The sequence below is a fragment of the Triticum dicoccoides genome, chromosome 7B (assembly GCF_002162155.2).
Source record: "Triticum dicoccoides isolate Atlit2015 ecotype Zavitan chromosome 7B, WEW_v2.0, whole genome shotgun sequence".
Classification (NCBI taxonomy): Eukaryota; Viridiplantae; Streptophyta; class Magnoliopsida; order Poales; family Poaceae; genus Triticum; species Triticum dicoccoides.
This window is the reverse complement of record NC_041393.1, coordinates 531,261,422-531,280,709: the sequence shown is the minus strand read 5'-3', so window position 1 is coordinate 531,280,709 and position 19,288 is coordinate 531,261,422. Positions and strand designations below refer to the sequence as shown.

Genomic DNA, 19,288 nt, shown 5'->3' with positions numbered 1-19,288 from the left:
GCGCCACAGGCGGGTGTCCCGACGACAAGGACCACAGAGGATCCCAAACTATGGTTTAAGGTTGGCCGGGGACCAGCTTGGGTATGGGGCGGGGAGGGTCGGCGTCGGATTATTTATGGCCCGGCTCTCGCGCCCATCACAGGGATCGGCGAGCGAGTACGGAGCGCTGGTCCTTGGGGCGTAGGATTTGGTGTTAGATCGATCGGGATGCCAGTGTACATAGACTAGAGACATTTTAGCATGGGTCTGGCCATTGGACCAAGGGTATTTATGTACTACGTCCGCACAGCACAGCCATGCCGATGCCGATGCCGATGCCGCGATCGATCTCCTGTTGGTTTCTGGACTGCTTGACATGGCTCTGGAATTTGCAGGAACCAAAGCAGCTAGTACGAGCCTGATCAAGTTTAAAGACGATGCACATCGGGTGCAAGAAAAATCGTTTCAGCCGGGGAGAACTGCAGACGGATGTCTCAGAGAACAGAAGCAGGAGGCCATGGATGTGAGAAGCGGAATGTGGTTTTTTGCCAGGTCCGAATTGATGGTTTTACTGAAGAAGATAGACGAGGAAATATCGTCTTCAGGCGGGGCTTTCGGTTTCAACCGCAACTGTTCCGAGTGCCTGTCAAGGCCGGGACTCACCAATCAGCTCACCTCACCTCGGCCGCGATGGTTCCATGTGCCTTTCAGCGCCCACGTGAACGCGGGTGCCAACTTGCGTGCGGTCTCGTCTCCTTTTGAGGTATGGATATGGTTCACAGATTATGCTATTATGGGCAGCACCGGCCCAGCACTCCCAGAGTATAAACTAGCACTAGTCCTCTTTTTCCATACACAGCAAGACAAAACTTGGGAGTTGGGGTTTGAGTGCACGACATGTTCGCAGTACATGGCAGGAACAATTACGATGCTACGAGTACCAATTTTGAGTATATCACCAAAACATGCCACTAAAACACAGAAGTGTGCTGTTTTGAGATGGGATATTGTAGAACACGACAACAGAAGCGTAGGGAATAGAGTTTATATGTCGCCAAGCATCCCTGTAACCTACAGCAGCTCAAACATGTGTTGGCGACAGCTGAAAGGAGAAGGAAAACAGCAGCGAAAGAAATATCAGATAGGGAAATATCAGGTCTTCCTTCATTGCTAGGATTAGATGTCCACAGCGTGTTAATTGCAACACAACAGTGACTTCCGCGTCGGCAGAGATTGGGGAAGCATGCTAGTTAAGCGACAATACCACGAAGCTCAAGCACAGGTAAAGAATCATTTCGGTTGTATATTCCTTCTGCAGGTCGATCTATCTTACAGGTCTTGAGGAACTTTTTCACTCTAACAGATGTTACAGCATTCCCCTGACCAAGTTTTGCCCCCATTGAAAAAACTAGGAACAGAATCGGAACTATCCTCTTTGTGGCCTCCATGGATAAATGGGTAAACGAAAGAACATGTCGTCGGGTTCACATCACGATGCGGAGAACGGCGAGTCCAACGGCTGATATCGAAACGATGGTACCTATGCAGTATTTGATGACATCATACTTTGCTGCCTCCAGCTGGGCCTTCAGTGAATGAATTTCCTGCAGATTGTGTCAAAACAGAAGGATCCAGTTATTTCTATGATAAAGTGGTGATGCCAAAGGCCCACACATGCAGGCACTTTTGCTCACCTTGTCAAGCTTTGTGGTGAGATCTGTGGTTTCTTCATTCTGCTTGGCGAGCTCATCACGTATGCGCCTGGAGCAATCATGTTTTAATCATATAACACCGACAAAACAATCTTAATTATTGCGGCAGAAACATGACAAAGACAGAGCAACCACTGGAATTGTCATGGAAGTAAATAAGTAATGCCCAGTGTAAGCACTAATAGATGAAACTAATTTGTTTCATTTTCAAAAGGAAAATGAGGGTCAAGGGGAAGAAGAACTAAGGTTCCCACTTGCTGCTAGCCTGTTCTACAAAAAAGTCCGTTCTGTCATAACTCATTAATGCTTCAAAAATCAACTAGAATGTAATTAAAGCCTTAATATTACCATTAAGTATTAAAAAGTGGCACTGGAATTCTTAAGATGAAATATAAACCTAGACACTTGATGGTATATTAAGACAAGAGTTTATATGCTACTTGCATACTGACCATCCGAGAATTTTGTAAAGAGAAATTATGAGCAGCCCGACCAAAAAGTAAAAAAAGGTGAAAGTTCATACAGCAAACCGAATTTAACCGTAAACACTCTGTAGGTTGGACCTAAAACTTGAACACCGACTGACAATGTTTTGTTACACATAGAAGTGATCAATAATTGCATAGAATGATAGAACAGACAAGCAGTCCAAATTAAAGGGCACCACAGACAGACCCAAAGACGATGGCCATGTATACATATGGCAATCTTAGAAGTGAGAAATTTAACCATTCTTTGATTATTTATTCTTACATAAATTCAAATAAAGTATACTTTCTGATGCTTCAATAGTCAGCGGGAGCTGTTACATAGATGTGTTTTGATCAGATAAGACAAACAAAACAATCTTAATTATTGTGGCGGAAATGTGATAAAGACAGAGCAACACTGCAATTGTCATTAAATAAGTAATGCCTAGTAGTGTATAAACACTAACAGATGAAACTACTTCGTTTCATTTTCGAAAGGTCAATGGGGGCTAAGGGGGAGAAGAATTAAGGTTCCACTTGCTGCTAGCCTGAACTATTTGGAACTGTTCTACAAAAAGTTCATTCTCCCATAACTCATTAATACTTCAGAAATCAACTATAAATGTAATTAAAATCTTAAAATACCATCAAGGGTTAAAGGGTGGTAGTGGAATTCTCAAGATAGCAATATAAATCTAGACGGCCCGGTTAATCAATGTCATGACTCAACATGTGCAGTAAGATGCGCAAGGCAAGAGTTAATGATCATGTATGGAACATGCATTCTGACCATTGGAGAATTTTTGCTAAGAGAAATTATGAACCGACCAAAAGTAAAAGGTGAAAGTTCAATACAGCAAACCAAATTTTATCATAAACACTCTGTAGGTTGGTCCCAAAACTTAAGAGTTAAGACACTGAATGGCAATATCTTTTTACACATCGAAGTGATCAATAATTGCATAGAACAGATAAGCAGTCCAAATTAAAGGCCAAAGGCTCAAAGATGCTGAACACATTCATCACACGGTCTTAGAAGTGAGAAGTTTGACCATTCTTCGACTATTTATTCTAAAGTATGATTTCTGATGCTTAAATACTAGTTAGCAAGAGCTGTTACTGTTAGCCAATTGCAAGGATAGTGCATGCAGCATATATAAAAGAGGGATATGTAAGTTTACCCTCTTTCAAGGTTCAGATCCAACCGCTGCCCTGCAGTGACCTTGTCAATCTCATACCTGTTTCACACAAAATAACCATTAGTTGAGTATGCTATTTAAAATTTGTGGTATAAACAGCTCATGAATGCAGAAGTTCATACTCACTTCAGTTCACTCCTCATCTTATCAATGTCTCCACGGAGTTTTTCAGTCTCCCGCTGTAACAAAGAGAAATGGTTTTCCTGCATACAGAAACTTCCCACTCATGAGCTTATTTAGTAAAAAAAATAAGAACACAAGTTCTGACCAACATGGGCAGTAAGTCGTATGTTATAGTTATTATTAAACATATTTTTGCTCCAACCAAACTCCATAGAGAAATAAGTGCATGAGAAAGGTTCAACAAAACAGAAGTTACAAATGCCAATAAATGGAAAAAGGAGTCTATGACCTGCAATCAATGCAAATATAGCCTACACAGAATGTGTTGCACTGCCACCAGTGATCTTTAACCTTTTGGTCAAGTCTTTTTGGCATGTACTCCCTCCGTTCCGAATTACTTGTCTCGGAAATGGATGTATTTAGAACTAAAATACATCTAGATACATCCATTTTCGCGACAAGTAATTCCGAACGGAGGGAGTACACATGTTTCTACAATGCTGAGCATTTCCATTGCAAGCACCAATGATCTTTAGTTAGCCTTTTGGTCAAGTCTTTTTGGCATGTACACATGTTTCTACAATGCTGAGCATTTCCATTGCAAGCATTGTGAAAAGCAAAACAAAACTGAAAGTCACACAGCAGTAACATCCAGACAGCACTTTTAATTTATTCGCTGAATAAGCTATGTTTTTCTTCTTTCCTTTCAAATCTACTGATCAACGTACCAACACCGTGGAGTGAGCACGAAAACATCTCTAAGGAGTGACTTATTAGCAGAATGAGAGTTCATGAGTTCAGTGGAGAGTCTCAGTTGTGCCCCGTAACATTGGTTATTAGCTGAACAAGAGTTAATTGCCATGGAAATATTAATCACTAATCATCATACTCTCTGTTTTTGAGTCGCCGACTAATCGCCAAGTCGTCGCGGCATGGCTGGCTCGCGCAGGCGACTTGACTCAGGGAGCAAGTCGCGCGACTCGCGTGGCTCGCCGGCGACTTGGTGCGATTAGTCGCGCGACTGGCTGGCTCGCTGGCTCGCGTGGCTTGCTGCTGCTATATATGTCATCATGTGGGAACTGGGGAAGGAGGAGGACCGAAGGAAAGAGAGCGCAGGGTGGGCTCTATATGTGCTCTGCTTAGATGTAGTATATGAAAGATAGCGCAGGGTGGGCTCTATATGTGCTCTGCTTAGATGTAGTACATTTTCTCTGCTGTATATGTGCTCTGCTGCTGCTGTATATCTATGTGCTCTGCTGCTCTATGTACTGTTATGCCATGGCGACTTGGGGCGACTAATCAAGCCAAGTCGCTGACTCAAGCCAGCAAGCCACTAGCCGCAGCCTCGGCGACTTGGCTTGACTCGGCGACTCAAAAACCTTGATCATACTTTCAAGAATCAAGAACACTAAAGACTGGAAATAGTATATATTTGAGTACTAAATGGCAGATATGCAGATAGCTAAACTTTGGCTAAAAGATAAAGATCAAAATAATCCTTTCAAATCTACGGATCAACATATCCAACGCTGTGGGGTGAGTACGAAAACATCTCTAAAGAGTGACTTATTAGCGGAATGGAGAGTCTCAGTTCTGTCTCCGCAATATTGGCTAATTAGCTGAATCGAGAGTTCATTGCCATGGAAATACTTAATCACTAATCAGCATACTTTCCAGAATCAAGAACACTACATATTGGAAATACTGTACATTTGAATACCAAATGGCAGAAATTCAAGTTAATAAACTTTGCCTAAAGAATAAAAATAAAATAATCCTTATATTGTGTTGAAGATTGTTTAGAGATTTGGTAGCATTTGCAGGTTCAAACATAACTTTATCAGAAAAAAAAAATTAATGTGAACCAAATAATCCTTTAGGTGAAACAACAGGATAGAGCGTGTGAAATTGTGAATACATGTGCTCCATGGTAAGAGCTAAAAAAAACTACTAATCTCACTTCAAAATACAAGGTGAGATGTTAATGAAAAAACAAATTATGGCAGACTATGTAGTAGATAACATTAAACAAGAAAAATAAAATGTACATGTGAAGGACACGAAACAAGCCAGTAATGCCAGATTAGACGCTTCTACAACAAGGGGAGTCCAAAACTCTCAAGTGCCAACAACAGTAACCTAATGGGTCTATTAAGATCAAATAGCACAGAATGATTGTGCATTGGAGCAAACGGTGACCCCAACCCCTAATTACTACTCCCTCCGTTCCAAATTACTCGTCGCTGAAATGGATGTATCTAGAATCAAAATACATCTAGATACATCCATACGTGCGACAAGTAATTCAGAACGGAGGGAGTACCTCCGTTTGGAATTAACTGTCGCTGAAATGAGTGTATCTAGACGTGTTTCAGTGTGTAGATTCACTCATTTCAGCGACAGTTAATTCCAAACGGAGGAAATACATGCCAACTATTTGCACAAACCAATCATTATAAGCCAAGTGAGGGCTACTTCTTCCAATTACCAACATACAATCACGAGATGAAGTAATGCAGGATAACCCAGAGAGAACAATGGTAAGTAGAACTTGTACAAGCTAATGATGAAGTCCTAATCACATACAAACCAAGCTATTTGCACAAATAAAACGCTTATAAGCCAAATGGGGGCTACATCTTGAAGGTACCAACAGACAATCACAAAATGGAATAATGCAGAATAACCAAGTGAGAAACAATGGCAAGTAGAAATTGTAGAAGCTATATCAAAGCTATATGATGAAGTTCAACAGAAAGGCAGCCAACAGCCATAAGAACAACAGCTTCTACAAACGTCAGTGGTCATCGAACTAACAGTTTGGTTCCAACCATACCTGCGAGCTCTGCACTTGTGACTTGAACTTGGAGATATTGGCCTCCTGCAGCATCTCACTCTGCACACGGCAAATCAAAAGCAGGAAACAGATAAGTAAGCTGTCCATCCCCACCAGAAATACAGTCAGAAGGTGACTGGCGTTACCTTCTGCATCTCGGCCTTGGAGACGAAGGACTCGGAGATGCTCTCGAGGCTGTCGTTGAGGACCTCCGTGATGGCGGATGTGATGGCCTCCGCCTGCTTGGTCGGGACGCCCTGCGACTCCAGCTTCCTCACCTGCGAACGACACGATCACCGACGCGCGCACGCGATCTCAGCATTGCATTTCGTCGAGCACATCCAGGGCGCCAATTCCCATAGACAGCGGCCATTTTGCAGGCAGATGGTAGTAACTAGTAAGCGTAGCGGACGAGTGAGTTACCAGGGCGAGGGTGTCGACGAGGAAGGCGCGGCGGCCGTTGGTCTTGACGAGCTGCGAGATGCTGCGGGCGGCGGCGGGGCCGGCCCGCCGCGTCGGCCACTGGTGGTGGTGGTTGTGCAGGAGCATGCCTCGCCTGCACGCCGCGGCGGCCGCTGCGGCCATCTCCTCCCCCCCGCGCGAGGCGTCGACCGGAGGAGACGGGGGCGCGTGGGCGGAGGAGGCGGACGAGGAGGGGGGCGAGCGGGGCGCGGGGGCGAGCGGGGCGCGGGGTCGGTGCGGGGCGGTCAGGCCGGGCTATAAGCGGGCGGGCGGTGCCGGATTCGGGCGGCTCGGCTTGGTTTGAGGGAGGGTGGCGGTGGTGGGATTGGAGGCGGGGGCGGTGCTAATTTGGGAAAGGTGGGGGAGACGGTGGGAGGCGGAGGAGGTCAGGAGGATGCCGAGGCGTGGAGAAGAAGAAGACGCCGAGGACCCATGGGGGAAAGCGGAAGAGGAGAACGTGTTTGGGAAGAAAACTAGCAACTGCTTCCGTGCTTCGTGTTTGTTCCCCCTTTTCGTTTGTTGATTTTGTGAAACAGCCCTCGGTTCTACGCATGGCGCGGTGTATCTGCTATTCTTTCTCTTTCGTGGGCTTGTTTGCAAATGTTTCGCAAGTCCTAGACGTGTCGCAGAATATTGTTGAACAGCCGGAATATGGAGCAGTGCGGTTACGCGGAGCGAAATCTATTTAATTTTATTTTTGCGGGAAATCTATTTGTTACAAAATGCAATCGAATGAAGTCGCAAAAAAGAGAAAGGAATCCAATGCAATATGCATGCCAAAAAAATGCCACCCTGGTCTGGTGACTGGTGGTGGTCTCCCAGCCTGGTCCGCGTTGGTCCGGCCCGACCGGTTCGGTAGGGCGGCCACGGCTGGTGACCGGAGAAGTGGCGGACGATGATGATTTGACGGTGATGGATTATTGGATTTTGCTCGGGTTTCGACGCGGTAAACGTGTTCAACGAGGCAAAATGCTCTTCTCCTCGGCTGACTCGCACGGGTCCCCATCCACGGACGATGGATCCACCGGCCGAGTCCGCGTCGCCCGCGCTTCCCTAGGCGTCGCCGTCCACGCTTCGACGTGCGCCTCGCCGCGTCTGCCCGATGGGCAATGGTAGGTAGATGGATGGGCCGTGGCGTCCTTGGATCGGTAGCGGCAGGTCGCTCGCGTCGCCTGCACCACATGGGCCTGGCCCAGCAAGCACAGTCAAAGCTAGCGACAAAAGCTCACGCCTGTTTTTTTTTTTAAATTTCGGTCTGTTTAATTTTACGAAAAAACTAACTCCCACACGTGTGACATCTTGCACATCATCCGCATGCCTTCATCATCACTCATTTTACTACATATGAACAGATGACACCAGCAGGAATTTTTTTGGTTTTCGGCTTAAAACTGTTTTACCTTTTAATTAAAAAATCGAATTAAAAATCAGTTTTCACTATTAAATCCGTCTCGACGAGATCTTAAAACTAGACCCCATGTTGATATGTTTCGACAACTTTTTTTCTCAAAAGTTGCCATGATGTTTACACTGTAGTTGCCATGGTGCTTAAACTAAAGTTGTCATGTGGCAATTTTAGTTTGTAGAGCATGGCAATTTTAGTTTTTTGATGATGACAATTCCAGTACTTTAACCATGAAAATTATTCTTTGTATGAACCATGTCAATTTTAAGTGCATGTATCATGATAATTTTAGTTTATGGTTCATGGCAAGTCTAGTTTCTTAATTCCCCATTTTATAATGTGTGAAAATTTACTTTTAAATATAGAAGAAAATAGCTAAAACACATCATGGCAACTTCAGTGTAAACATCATGGCAATTCATGTGCAATATACATGGTAACTTTTAACCCAAAAAAATTCATCGAAATATATTGATATGAGATCTAGTTTCAAAGATCTCGTCGCGCGAGATTTAATGGTGAAAACGGATCTTCAATCTGATTTTTCATTTAAGAGATAAAATATTTTAAAAGCAGGAAATCCAAAAAGATTCTCACATGCATGCATGCGGTGACGTGGCGCAGTCTGTGTGTTATAGGGTGTGTGGGCAGGTTTAACTCCCACAACACATGTGCATTAGCGTTGTCCTAATTTTAAGTTGAAAAAATCATGAATACAGAAAAAATGTGAATTCAAAATGCTCACGAATTTATAAAAGAAATGTTCGCAAGTTTGGAAAATGTTCATGAATTCAAAAAATGTTCATGAATTATAAAAAGTATTCCGAAGTCAGGAAAAGTTCATGAATTCAAAAAATATATTCACAAACTCGAGAAAAGTTCATGAATGAAAAAATCAATCCAACCTTCGTTTAGGTATGACAGTAGCTGCCTTGTCCACCGTCTTTTTCTCCAGGTGTTTCACATCTTTGATCCCACCTTCCAGCTACTCATGTACTTCCTTCTCCTTGACTTTCTTCATAACACACTTGAAGCACTGTCCACTTTCTGATTTGCCTTTCATAAGTGGACATGGCGTGAATGAAAAGGTACGTTTGGCGCGACGAGTACGCCTTGCAAAATCGGAGCTACAAAAGTCTGCCATCAAATCTGACTCAATGATGCTAACCATGGCATAATCCGGATAATAATTGTTCATAGCGATATACAACGCAAGATATCAAACAAATAATTATAAGGTCACCTAGGATTTAGTACATACGGGGGTCACTGCTATTCGAATAACAATGGTACAACCTTACTTTAAACAGATTATAAAACATTCACATTACAACAAAGGCTCACACTGGGAGAGTTCAGAATTTATCTTGCTCATAATAGCAGTTCAAAGTATGGTACATGGATCTGAACTACCTACTTCACATGGATTTGCAGGAGAGTTAAACCATAATGCAGGAAGCACATACCTATAGGGAGATCCAAGCACTACTAGGAAAACCCCTATAGGCAATCACATAACAGTGGCACGGGTTATATGCCCCGTGCTACTGCTACATGGTAGATGCGTGGGCTAAAAAGTGCGCTAATAGTAGAAATTAGCAGTAGCGTGGGCTCTGGTACCCCGCGCTACTGCTAGGTGGTTCCCACCGTTCCTCGGGATAGGTCACTTAGTAGTGGCGCGCGCTACAACTACTGGGATTAGCAGTAGCCCGGTGCCCATGCCCCGCACTACTAGTAAGCGCAACATTCCTACTCTCTCCCGGCCGCCCGTTCCTCACTCCCTCTCTGTAACACCCCGAGACCGATGCGCCAGGTGTCATCCAGTTATTTGCCATTGTTGCCATGTCATTCGCTTGCGTGTTGCACTTTGCCATGTCATCATGTGCATTTCATCTGCATGTTTCAAAACTTGCATCCGTCCGGGTCTCCCAGTTCTCTCCGTTGTCCGTTTTGAGCCCAACCACACTCACACACGCCCGCCACACCTTCTAGATCTTGTTTTGTGAGCCGCAGAAAAACGTTCTTGGAATGGGCCGAGAGTTGACGAGTGGTCTTGGTACATCACCGGTAGACCGCCTGTCAAATTTCGTTCCATTTGGAGGTCGTTTTATGCCCCAATGGTTAACCACGTTAACGCCGAACCCCTTTCTCTTTGCAGCCCAGCACCCCTCCATAGCAGCCCACTAGCCCATCTAAACCCCCTCCATCCTCTTCACCGTCGGATCAGGATCGTGTGGGCAAAACCGCTCTGAAAAATTCCTCACCTAGCTCCTGTTATCTATATAAACACCCCCTCCCTCGAAATCTCAGCTAACCCTAGATCAAATCCCCCTTCTCCGCGTCGGACTCGTCCGCTCGCCGTCGAACGCGTCCGCTACCACCAGCCACGTCGCCCGACCAATCAGAGGCCGCCACCTCAGCCGCCGCCGCCTCCACAACCAACCCTGCGCCGCCACATGTCCCCCCGTCCCCCGCGCCCACTTCGCCGCCTGGCCGCGAGGCCCGAATCCGCCGCCGCCGCCGCCCACGCGGGCCCGGCCATCCTTCGCCGCCGGCTCCTTCCTCTGCGTCGCCCGAACTCCATCGCCCCGCCGCCTGATCGCCGGACTCCGCCCGCCGTCGACTCCACCTCGCACCGGATCCGCCGCCGTGTGCCGCCACCGCCCCGACCGCTCCTCGCCTCGCGCCGTCGTCCGCGCCGCTGCGCCCGGCATCTCTCCATCGCCAGGGAGCTCCTGCTCCAGCTCGGGCGCCGCCCCGCGCCGTCTCTTCCTTGTCGTCGGCTCCGCCTGTGGCTAGATCCGGGCAGGAGCCGACCGGATCCACCGCTCCCGCCTCTCCGCCATCCTCCTCCGGCCCCCCTCCGTCACCGGCGACCTCGCCCGTCGCTAACCGCCACTAGTCGGCCTCCTCTGCCACCGCGTCAGGACGGCCCCGTCCTGGATCGCCCCAGCCATCCATCCAAACACAGCCCGGACGCCGGGATCCCCTCGTCTCGAACCCCTTCATCCACTTCTCTCCGAGGTTGATTTTTTTTGCCCGAGTCCCAATTTCTTAAACATTATGTGTGCATGTTTGTGTGACCATAACTTTTTGCATATTGCTCCGTTTTGAGTGTATAATATGCCAAAATGTTCATCTCTTGGTGCTCTCCATGCTAGAGTAGTTTTCATTCATGTTGCTGTTCATATTGATGCCTCAATCTTTGTTGCGAAACTGCTAAGTGATATAAACTGTTGTAATCTGCTGCCCGTTAACATCTTTTAGCCATCTTGTGAGTGTTGTAACTTTGTCCCTGTTGATCCTGTGGTGATATATGCAAATGTTCAACTCAGAGTGCTCTACATGTTGGTGTGAATTGCATACATGTTAGGATGCATCTTGACATGTTAATCCCTGTTACGGAAGTACTTGCTGATGTTAAATGCTGAAAACTGTTATAACTTGTTATTTTGTCATTTTATATCTTTTTTGCGTGATCTTATTTTGAGCATTATGTCAACATGTTTTAGAAGCATAATTATGCCATCTTTGCAGTGGTGCAATTCTTTTATTTTGATATGCGCTGTGATGAGTGCAACAATCTTGTCAAGTGGGCTACTTGCTATTAATATTCTGACTAGTCTGAATCTGTCATATCATGATGCAATGTTTGCTTGATGCTACCATCAAATTCATGCATAATATGGAGATGCCTAGTTGACATGTTTTGATATCCATGTGATGCTCTATCATGCCATGACATTTGATGCCTCATATAAGTCATGTAGCATATGTTTTCATTGCCATGAACTTACCTAAATGATATTCCAGTTTTCTGTTAACTTCATGATGCCATGTTGTGAGCTAGATATTAGTCAATCTATGCCTCTTTTGGAGATGCTACAATTACCTGAATTGAAGTATGCTAAGAGTAATTTGTCCGCATGCCATGTTTGATAATTTTGGACTTCATATGACCTCTGTTCCAAGCTTGCAAATATGCTATGATAATGTTGTTGTTTTACACTTGCTGAAACAGTTACAACATTCAAACTTGTCTTGATGGTTCCCACTAATCAATGAGCCATATGCTTATGATTCCTTGATGTTATTTGCTCTTTGTTATGTGTACCTTGATGCCATGCCCTTGGTTGCTATGTATACTTGTTGTAGCATCTTTGTTCCATGCCTCCAACATGTCATCGTATTAACTCTGCTCATGCATATGCCTTGTTTTTCACTGTCATAATCTGTGTTATTAAGTTGCTTTTTGCATTGATCATGTTGATTCATTCTTGATGCTTATGAACCTGAACCTTAATGATATTTAAAGCATGTTATCTGTACTTTGAGTGCATATCAAGTTTGTGTTCATATGATTCCTGTAGCATGTTGTTTTGATGATTGCAAAGTGCATACTTGCTGTTTTGGGCAGATTGTTGTTATAACTTGTTTGGAGTTTATGTGTTAAACCGTTGCTCCGTTTTCATCATGTTCTATATGAAACTTGCTTAGAATTGTGTCCGGCTCTGCAAGACAAATTTCACATACCACCGTAGAGAGAACAATAATCCATGAATCTAATCTGCTGACAACCCTTCGTAGCGTGACATCACGCCACGGCCCGGCGTTTATTTGAACTGTTTTTCTTTTATAACCGGATACCGCACACGCAACGAGGCGGTTTCTTTGGCACGTCTTGTCGAAGCAGAGATCGTGTCCCTCTTATCGCGGGATCCTCATTAATACGGGTATGGGTAACCCCACCATGTCGGTTGGCGTGACTCCGTGTTTTTAGGCAAGTCCCAAACGTTCACGTTGGGGACGCTTGATATCCTCCCCCTTTATAGAGGGGTCAAGGCCTATCCCTTTCTTACTAGGCTTGCGCTTTCCTTCCTCTCGAGCTCCAACACCCAAAGCTCAAGCTTAGGTACTTCGGATCTTCAATCATGTCTGGATCCAACCTTCAAGGTCGGTGGATGGCCTCCTCTGTCACAGAGGAGGACATTGCGAAGCTCAGGGAGGCCATATATTTGACCGCCGATGTCAAGCACAGGTACCCGCCCCTGAGCAGATCATCCCCACTCCCGAACCCAACGAGAGTGTCGTATTCGTTTCTCACTTCCTCCGAGGCTTGGGCTTGACTCTTCATCCCCTCGTAAGAGGGCTCATGTTCTACTACAGGCTAGATTTTCACGATCTAGCTCCGGATTCCATCCTCCACATTTCGTTGTTTAGCGTCGTGTGCGAAGCCTTCCTCCACATCACCCCACACTTCGGCCTATGGCTTAAGACCTGCAATGTGAAGCCGAAGATGATTGAGGGGCGACACGCGGAGTGCGGAGGCACTGTGATAAGCAGAAACGCAGATGTTCCTGTTGGGGAACGTTGCAGGAAATTAAATTTTTTCCTACGGTTTCACCAAGATCCATCTATGAGTTCATCTAAGCAACGAGTCAAGGGAGAGAGTTTGCATCTACATACCACTTGTAGATCACGTGCGGAAGCTTGCAAGGTGATGATGGAGTCGTACTCGACGTGATTCGAATCACCGATGACCAAGTGCTGAACGGACAGCACCTCCGCGTTCAACACACGTACGGGACGGGAGACGTCTCCTCCTTCTTGATCCAGCAAGGGGGAAGGAGAGGTTGAGGAAGACAGCTCCACCGGCAGCACGACGGCGTGGTGATGGTGGAGAGGCAGTACTCCGACAGGGCTTCGCCAAGCACACGACGGAGGAGGAGAGGTGTTGGGGAGGGGAGGGCTGCGCCTTGGAGGGTGGTGCGGCTGCCCTCCCCTCACCCCTCTATTTATAGGGGGAAGGGAGAAGGGGGCCGGCCCCTCTAGAACCCATCTAGGGGGGGCGGCGGCCAAGGGGAGAGGGGGAGAGGGTGGCTTGCCCCCCAAGCCAAGGGGGCGCCCCCTCTAGGGTTCCCCCCTCAACCCTAGGCGCAAGGGCCCAAGGGAGGGGGTGCGCCCAGCCCACCAGGGGCTGGCTCCCTGCCCCACGCAGCCCATGTGGTCCCCCGGGAGGGGTGGCCCCTCCCGGTGGACCCCCGGAACCCTTCCGGTGGCCCCGGTACAATACCGGTATGACCCCGAAACTTCCCGGTGTCCGTTTGACAACTTCCCATATATAAATCTTTACCTCCGGACCCTTCCGGAGCTCCTCATGACGTCCGGGATCCCATCCGGGACTCCGAACAACATTCGGTAGTCACATACTAGTCTTCCTAATAACCCTAGCGTCACCGAACCTTAAGTGTGTAGACCCTACGGGTTCGGGAGACATGCAGACATGACCGAGACGCTCTCAGGTCAATAACCAACAGCTGGATCTGGATACCCATGATGGCTCCCACATGCTCCTCGATGTTGTCATCGGATGAACCACGATGTCGAGGATTCGATCAAACCCTGTATACAATTCCCGTTGTCAATCGGTACGTTACTTGCCCGAGACTCGATCGTCGGTATCCCAATACCTTGTTCAGTCTCGTTACCGGCAAGTCACTTTACTCGTACCGTAATGCATGATCCCGTGTCCAACACCTTGGTCACATTGAGCTCATTATGATGATGCATTACCGAGTGGGCCCAGAGATACCTCTCCGTCATACGGAGTGACAAATCCCAGTCTCGATCCGTGTCAACCCAACAGATACTTTCGGAGATACCTGTAATGCACCTTTATAGTCACCCAGTTACGTTGTGACGTTTGATACACCCAAGGCACTCTTACGGTATCCGGGAGTTACACGATCTCATGGTCGAAGGAAGAGATACTTGACATTGGCAAAGCTCTAGCAAAACGAACTACACGATCTTTTATGCTATGCTTAGGATTGGGTCTTGTCCATCACATCATTCTCCTAATGATGTGATCCCGTTATCAACGACATCCAATGTCCATAGCCAGGAAATCATGACTATCTGTTGATCACAACGAGCTAGTCAACTAGAGGCTCACTAGGGACATATTGAGGTCTAAGTATTCACACATGTATTACGATTTCCGGATAATACAGTTATAGCATGAATAAAAGACATTTATCATGAACATTGAAATATAATAATACTTTTATTATTGCCTCTAGGGCATATTTCCAACAGTCTCCCACTTGCACTAGAGTCACCAATCTAGTTACATTGTGATGAATCGAACACCCATAGAGTTCTGGTGTTGATCATGTTTTGCACGCGAGAGAGGTTTAGTCAGCGGATCTGCGACATTCAGATCTGTGTGCACTTTGCAAATCTCTATGTCTCCATCTTGAACATTTTCACGGATGGAGTTGAAACGACGCTTGATGTGCCTGGTCTTCTTGTGAAACCTGGGCTCCTTTGCAAGGGCAATAGCTCCAGTGTTGTCACAGAAGAGTTTGATCGGCCCCGACGCATTGGGTATGACTCCTAGGTCGGTGATGAACTCCTTCACCCAAATCGCTTCATGTGCTGCCTCCGAGGCTGCCATGTACTCCGCTTCACACGTAGATCCCGCCACGACGCTCTGCTTGCAGCTGCACCAGCTTACTGCTCCACCATTCAACATATACACGTATCCGGTTTGTGACTTAGAGTCATCCGGATCTGAGTCGAAGCTAGCATCGACGTAACCCTTTACGACGAGCTCTTCGTCTCCTCCATAAACGAGAAACATGTCCTTTGTCCTTTTCAGGTACTTCAGGATATTCTTGACCGCTGTCCAGTGTTCCTTGCCGGGATTACTTTGGTATCTTGCTACCAAACTTATGGCAAGGTTTACATCGGGTCTGCTACACAGCATGGCATACATAATAGATCCTATGGCTGAAGCATAGGGGATGACACTCATCTCTTCTTTATCTTTTGCCGTGGTCGGTGACTGAGCTGAGCTCAGTCTCATACCTTGTAACATAGGCAAGAACCCCTTCTTGGACTGATCCATTCTGAATCTCTTCAAAATCTTATCAAGGTATGTGCTTTGTGAAAGACCTATGAGGCGTCTCGATCTATCTCTATAGATCTTGATGCCTAATATATAAGCAGCTTCTCCAAGGTCCTTCATTGAAAAACACTTATTCAAGTAGGCCTTAATGCTGTCCAGAAATTCTATATCATTTCCCATCAGGAGTATGTCATCTACATATAATATGAGAAATGCTACAGAGCTCCCACTCACTTTCTTGTAAACGCAGGCTTCTCCATAAGTCTGCATAAACCCAAACGCTTTGATCATCTCATCAAAGCGAATGTTCCAACTCCGAGATGCTTGCACCAGTCCATAAATGGATCGCTGGAGCTTGCATACTTTGTTAGCGTTCCGAGGATCGACAAAACCTTCCGGCTGCATCATATACAGCTCTTCCTTAAGATGTCCGTTAAGGAATGCCGTTTTGACGTCCATCTGCCATATCTCATAATCATAGTATGCGGCAATTGCTAACATGATTCGGACGGACTTCAGCTTCGCTACGGGAGAGAAAGTCTCGTCGTAGTCAATCCCTTGAACTTGTCGATAACCCTTAGCGACAAGTCGAGCCTTATAGATGGTAACATTACCATCCGCGTCCGTCTTCTTCTTAAAAATCCATTTGTTTTCTATCGCTCGCCGATCATCGGGCAAGTCTGTCAAAGTCCATACTTTGTTTTCATACATGGATTCTATCTCGGATTTCATGGCTTCAAGCCATCTGTTGGAATCCGGGCCCGCCATCGCTTCTTCATAGTTCGAAGGTTCATTGTTGTCTAACAACATGATTTCCAGGACAGGGTTGCCGTACCACTCTGGTGCGGAACGTGTCCTTGTGGACCTACGGAGTTCAGCAGTAACTTGATCCGAAGTACCTTGATCATCATCATTGTTTTCCTCTTCAGTTGGTGTGGGCATCACAGGAACGGTTTCCTGCGCTGCGCCACTTTCCCGTTCAAGAGGTAGTACTTCATCGAGTTCTACTTTCCTCCCACTTACTTCTTTCAAGAGAAACTCTTTTTCCAGAAAGCATCCGTTCTTGGCAACAAAGATTTTGCCCTCGGATCTTAAGTAGAAGGTATACCCGACAGTTTCCTTAGGGTATCCTATGAAGACGCATTTTTCCGACTTGGGTTCGAGCTTTTCAGGTTGAAGTTTCTTGACATAAGCATCGCATCCCCAAACTTTTAGAAACGACAACTTAGGTTTCTTTCCAAACCATAATTCATACGGTGTCGTCTCAACGGATTTAGACGGTGCCCTATTTAAAGTGAATGTAGCTGTCTCTAGAGCGTATCCCCAAAATGATAGCGGTAAATCAGTAAGAGACATCATAGACTGCACCATATCCAATAGAGTGCGATTACGACGTTCGGACACACCGTTTCGCTGAGGTGTTCCAGGCGGCGTGAGTTGTGAAACGATTCCACATTTCCTTAAGTGTGTACCAAATTCGTGACTTAAGTATTCTCCTCCACGATCTGATCGTAAGAATTTTATCTTTCGGTCACGTTGATTCTCTACCTCATTCTGAAATTCCTTGAACTTTTCAAAGGTCTCAGACTTGTGTTTCATTAAGTAGACATACCCATATCTACTCAAGTCATCAGTGAGAGTGAGAACATAACGATATCCTCCGCGATCCTCAACGCTCATTGGACCGCACACATCGGTATGTATGATTTCCAACAAGTTGGTTGCTCACTCCATTGTTCCGGAGAACGGAGTCTTGGTCATTTTGCCCAAGAGGCATGGTTCGCATGTGTCAAACGATTCATAATCAAGAGACTCCAAAAGTCCATCAGCATGGAGCTTCTTCATGTGCTTGACACCAATGTGACCAAGGCGGCAGTGCCACAAGTATGTGGGACTATCGTTATCAACTTTACATCTTTTGGCATCTACACTATGAACATGTGTAATATTACGCTCGAGATTCATTAAGAATAAACCATTGACCATCGGAGCATGACCATAAAACATATCTCTCATATAAATCGAACAACCATTATTCTCAGACTTAAATGAGTAGCCATCTCGTATTAAACGAGATCCAGATACAATGTTCATGCTCAAACTTGGCACTAAATAACAATTATTAAGGTTCAAAACTAATCCCATAGGTAAATGTAGAGGCAGCGTGCCGACGGCGATCACATCGACTCTGGAACCATTCCCGACGCACATAGTCACCTCGTCCTTCGCCAGTCTCCGTTTATTCCGCAGCTCCTGCTGTGAGTTACAAATATGAGCAACGACACCGGTATCAAATACCCAGGAGTTACTACGAGTACTGGTAAGGTACACATCAATCACATGTATATCAAATATACCTTTGGTGTTGCCGGCTTTCTTATCCGCTAAGTATTTGGGGCAGTTCCGCTTCCAGTGACCCTTCCCCTTGCAATAAAAGCACTCAGTCTCAGGCTTGGGTCCATTCTTTGACTTCTTCCCGGTAACTGGCTTACTAGGCGCGGCAACCTCCTTGCCGTCCTTCTTGAAGTTCTTCTTACCCTTGCCCTTCTTGAACTTAGTGGTCTTATTGACCATCAACACTTGATGTTCTTTCTTGATTTCAGCCTCTGCTGACTTCAGCATCGAGAACACTTCAGGAATGGTCTTTTCCATCCCCTGCATGTTGTAGTTCATCACAAAGCTCTTGTAGCTTGGTGGGAGCGACTGGAGGATTCTGTCAATGACCGCCTCATCTGGGAGGTTAATGTTCAGCTGGGTCATACGGTTGTGCAACCCAGACATCTTCAGGATGTGCTCACTGACAGAACTGTTTTCCTCCATCTTACAACTGTAGAACTTGTCGGAGACATCATATCTCTCGACCCGGGCATGAGCTTGGAAAACTAGTTTCAGCTCTTCGAACATCTCGTATGCTCCGTGATGCTCAAAACGTTTTTGGAGCCCCGGTTCTAAGCTGTAAAGCATGCCGCACTGAACGAGGGAGTAATCATCAGCACGAGACTGCCAAGCATTCATAATGTCTTGGTTCTCTGGGACGGGAGCGTCACCTAGCGGTCCTTCTAGGACATATTGTTTCCTGGCAGCTATGAGGATGATCCTCAGGTTCTGGACCCAGTCCGTATAGTTGCTGCCATCATCTTTCAGCTTGGTTTTCTCTAGGAACGCGTTGAAGTTCATGTTGACATTAGCG

General features: G+C 46.1%; 1 protein-coding gene across 1 annotated transcript; it reads right to left on the bottom strand.

Annotated features, from left to right (window-relative positions):
• Window positions 1-1,121: 1,121 nt before the first annotated feature.
• Window positions 1,122-7,216, bottom strand: LOC119337628 (protein FMP32, mitochondrial-like). Its single transcript, XM_037609796.1, has 7 exons — window positions 6,743-7,216; window positions 6,466-6,597; window positions 6,320-6,379; window positions 3,487-3,563; window positions 3,343-3,399; window positions 1,674-1,740; window positions 1,122-1,583 (listed from the first exon to the last, which is right to left on the bottom strand). The coding sequence occupies exons 1-7, from the start codon at window positions 6,902-6,904 to the stop codon at window positions 1,464-1,466; spliced, it is 675 nt and encodes a 224-aa protein (XP_037465693.1). The 5' UTR covers window positions 6,905-7,216; the 3' UTR covers window positions 1,122-1,463.
• Window positions 7,217-19,288: the final 12,072 nt, after the last annotated feature.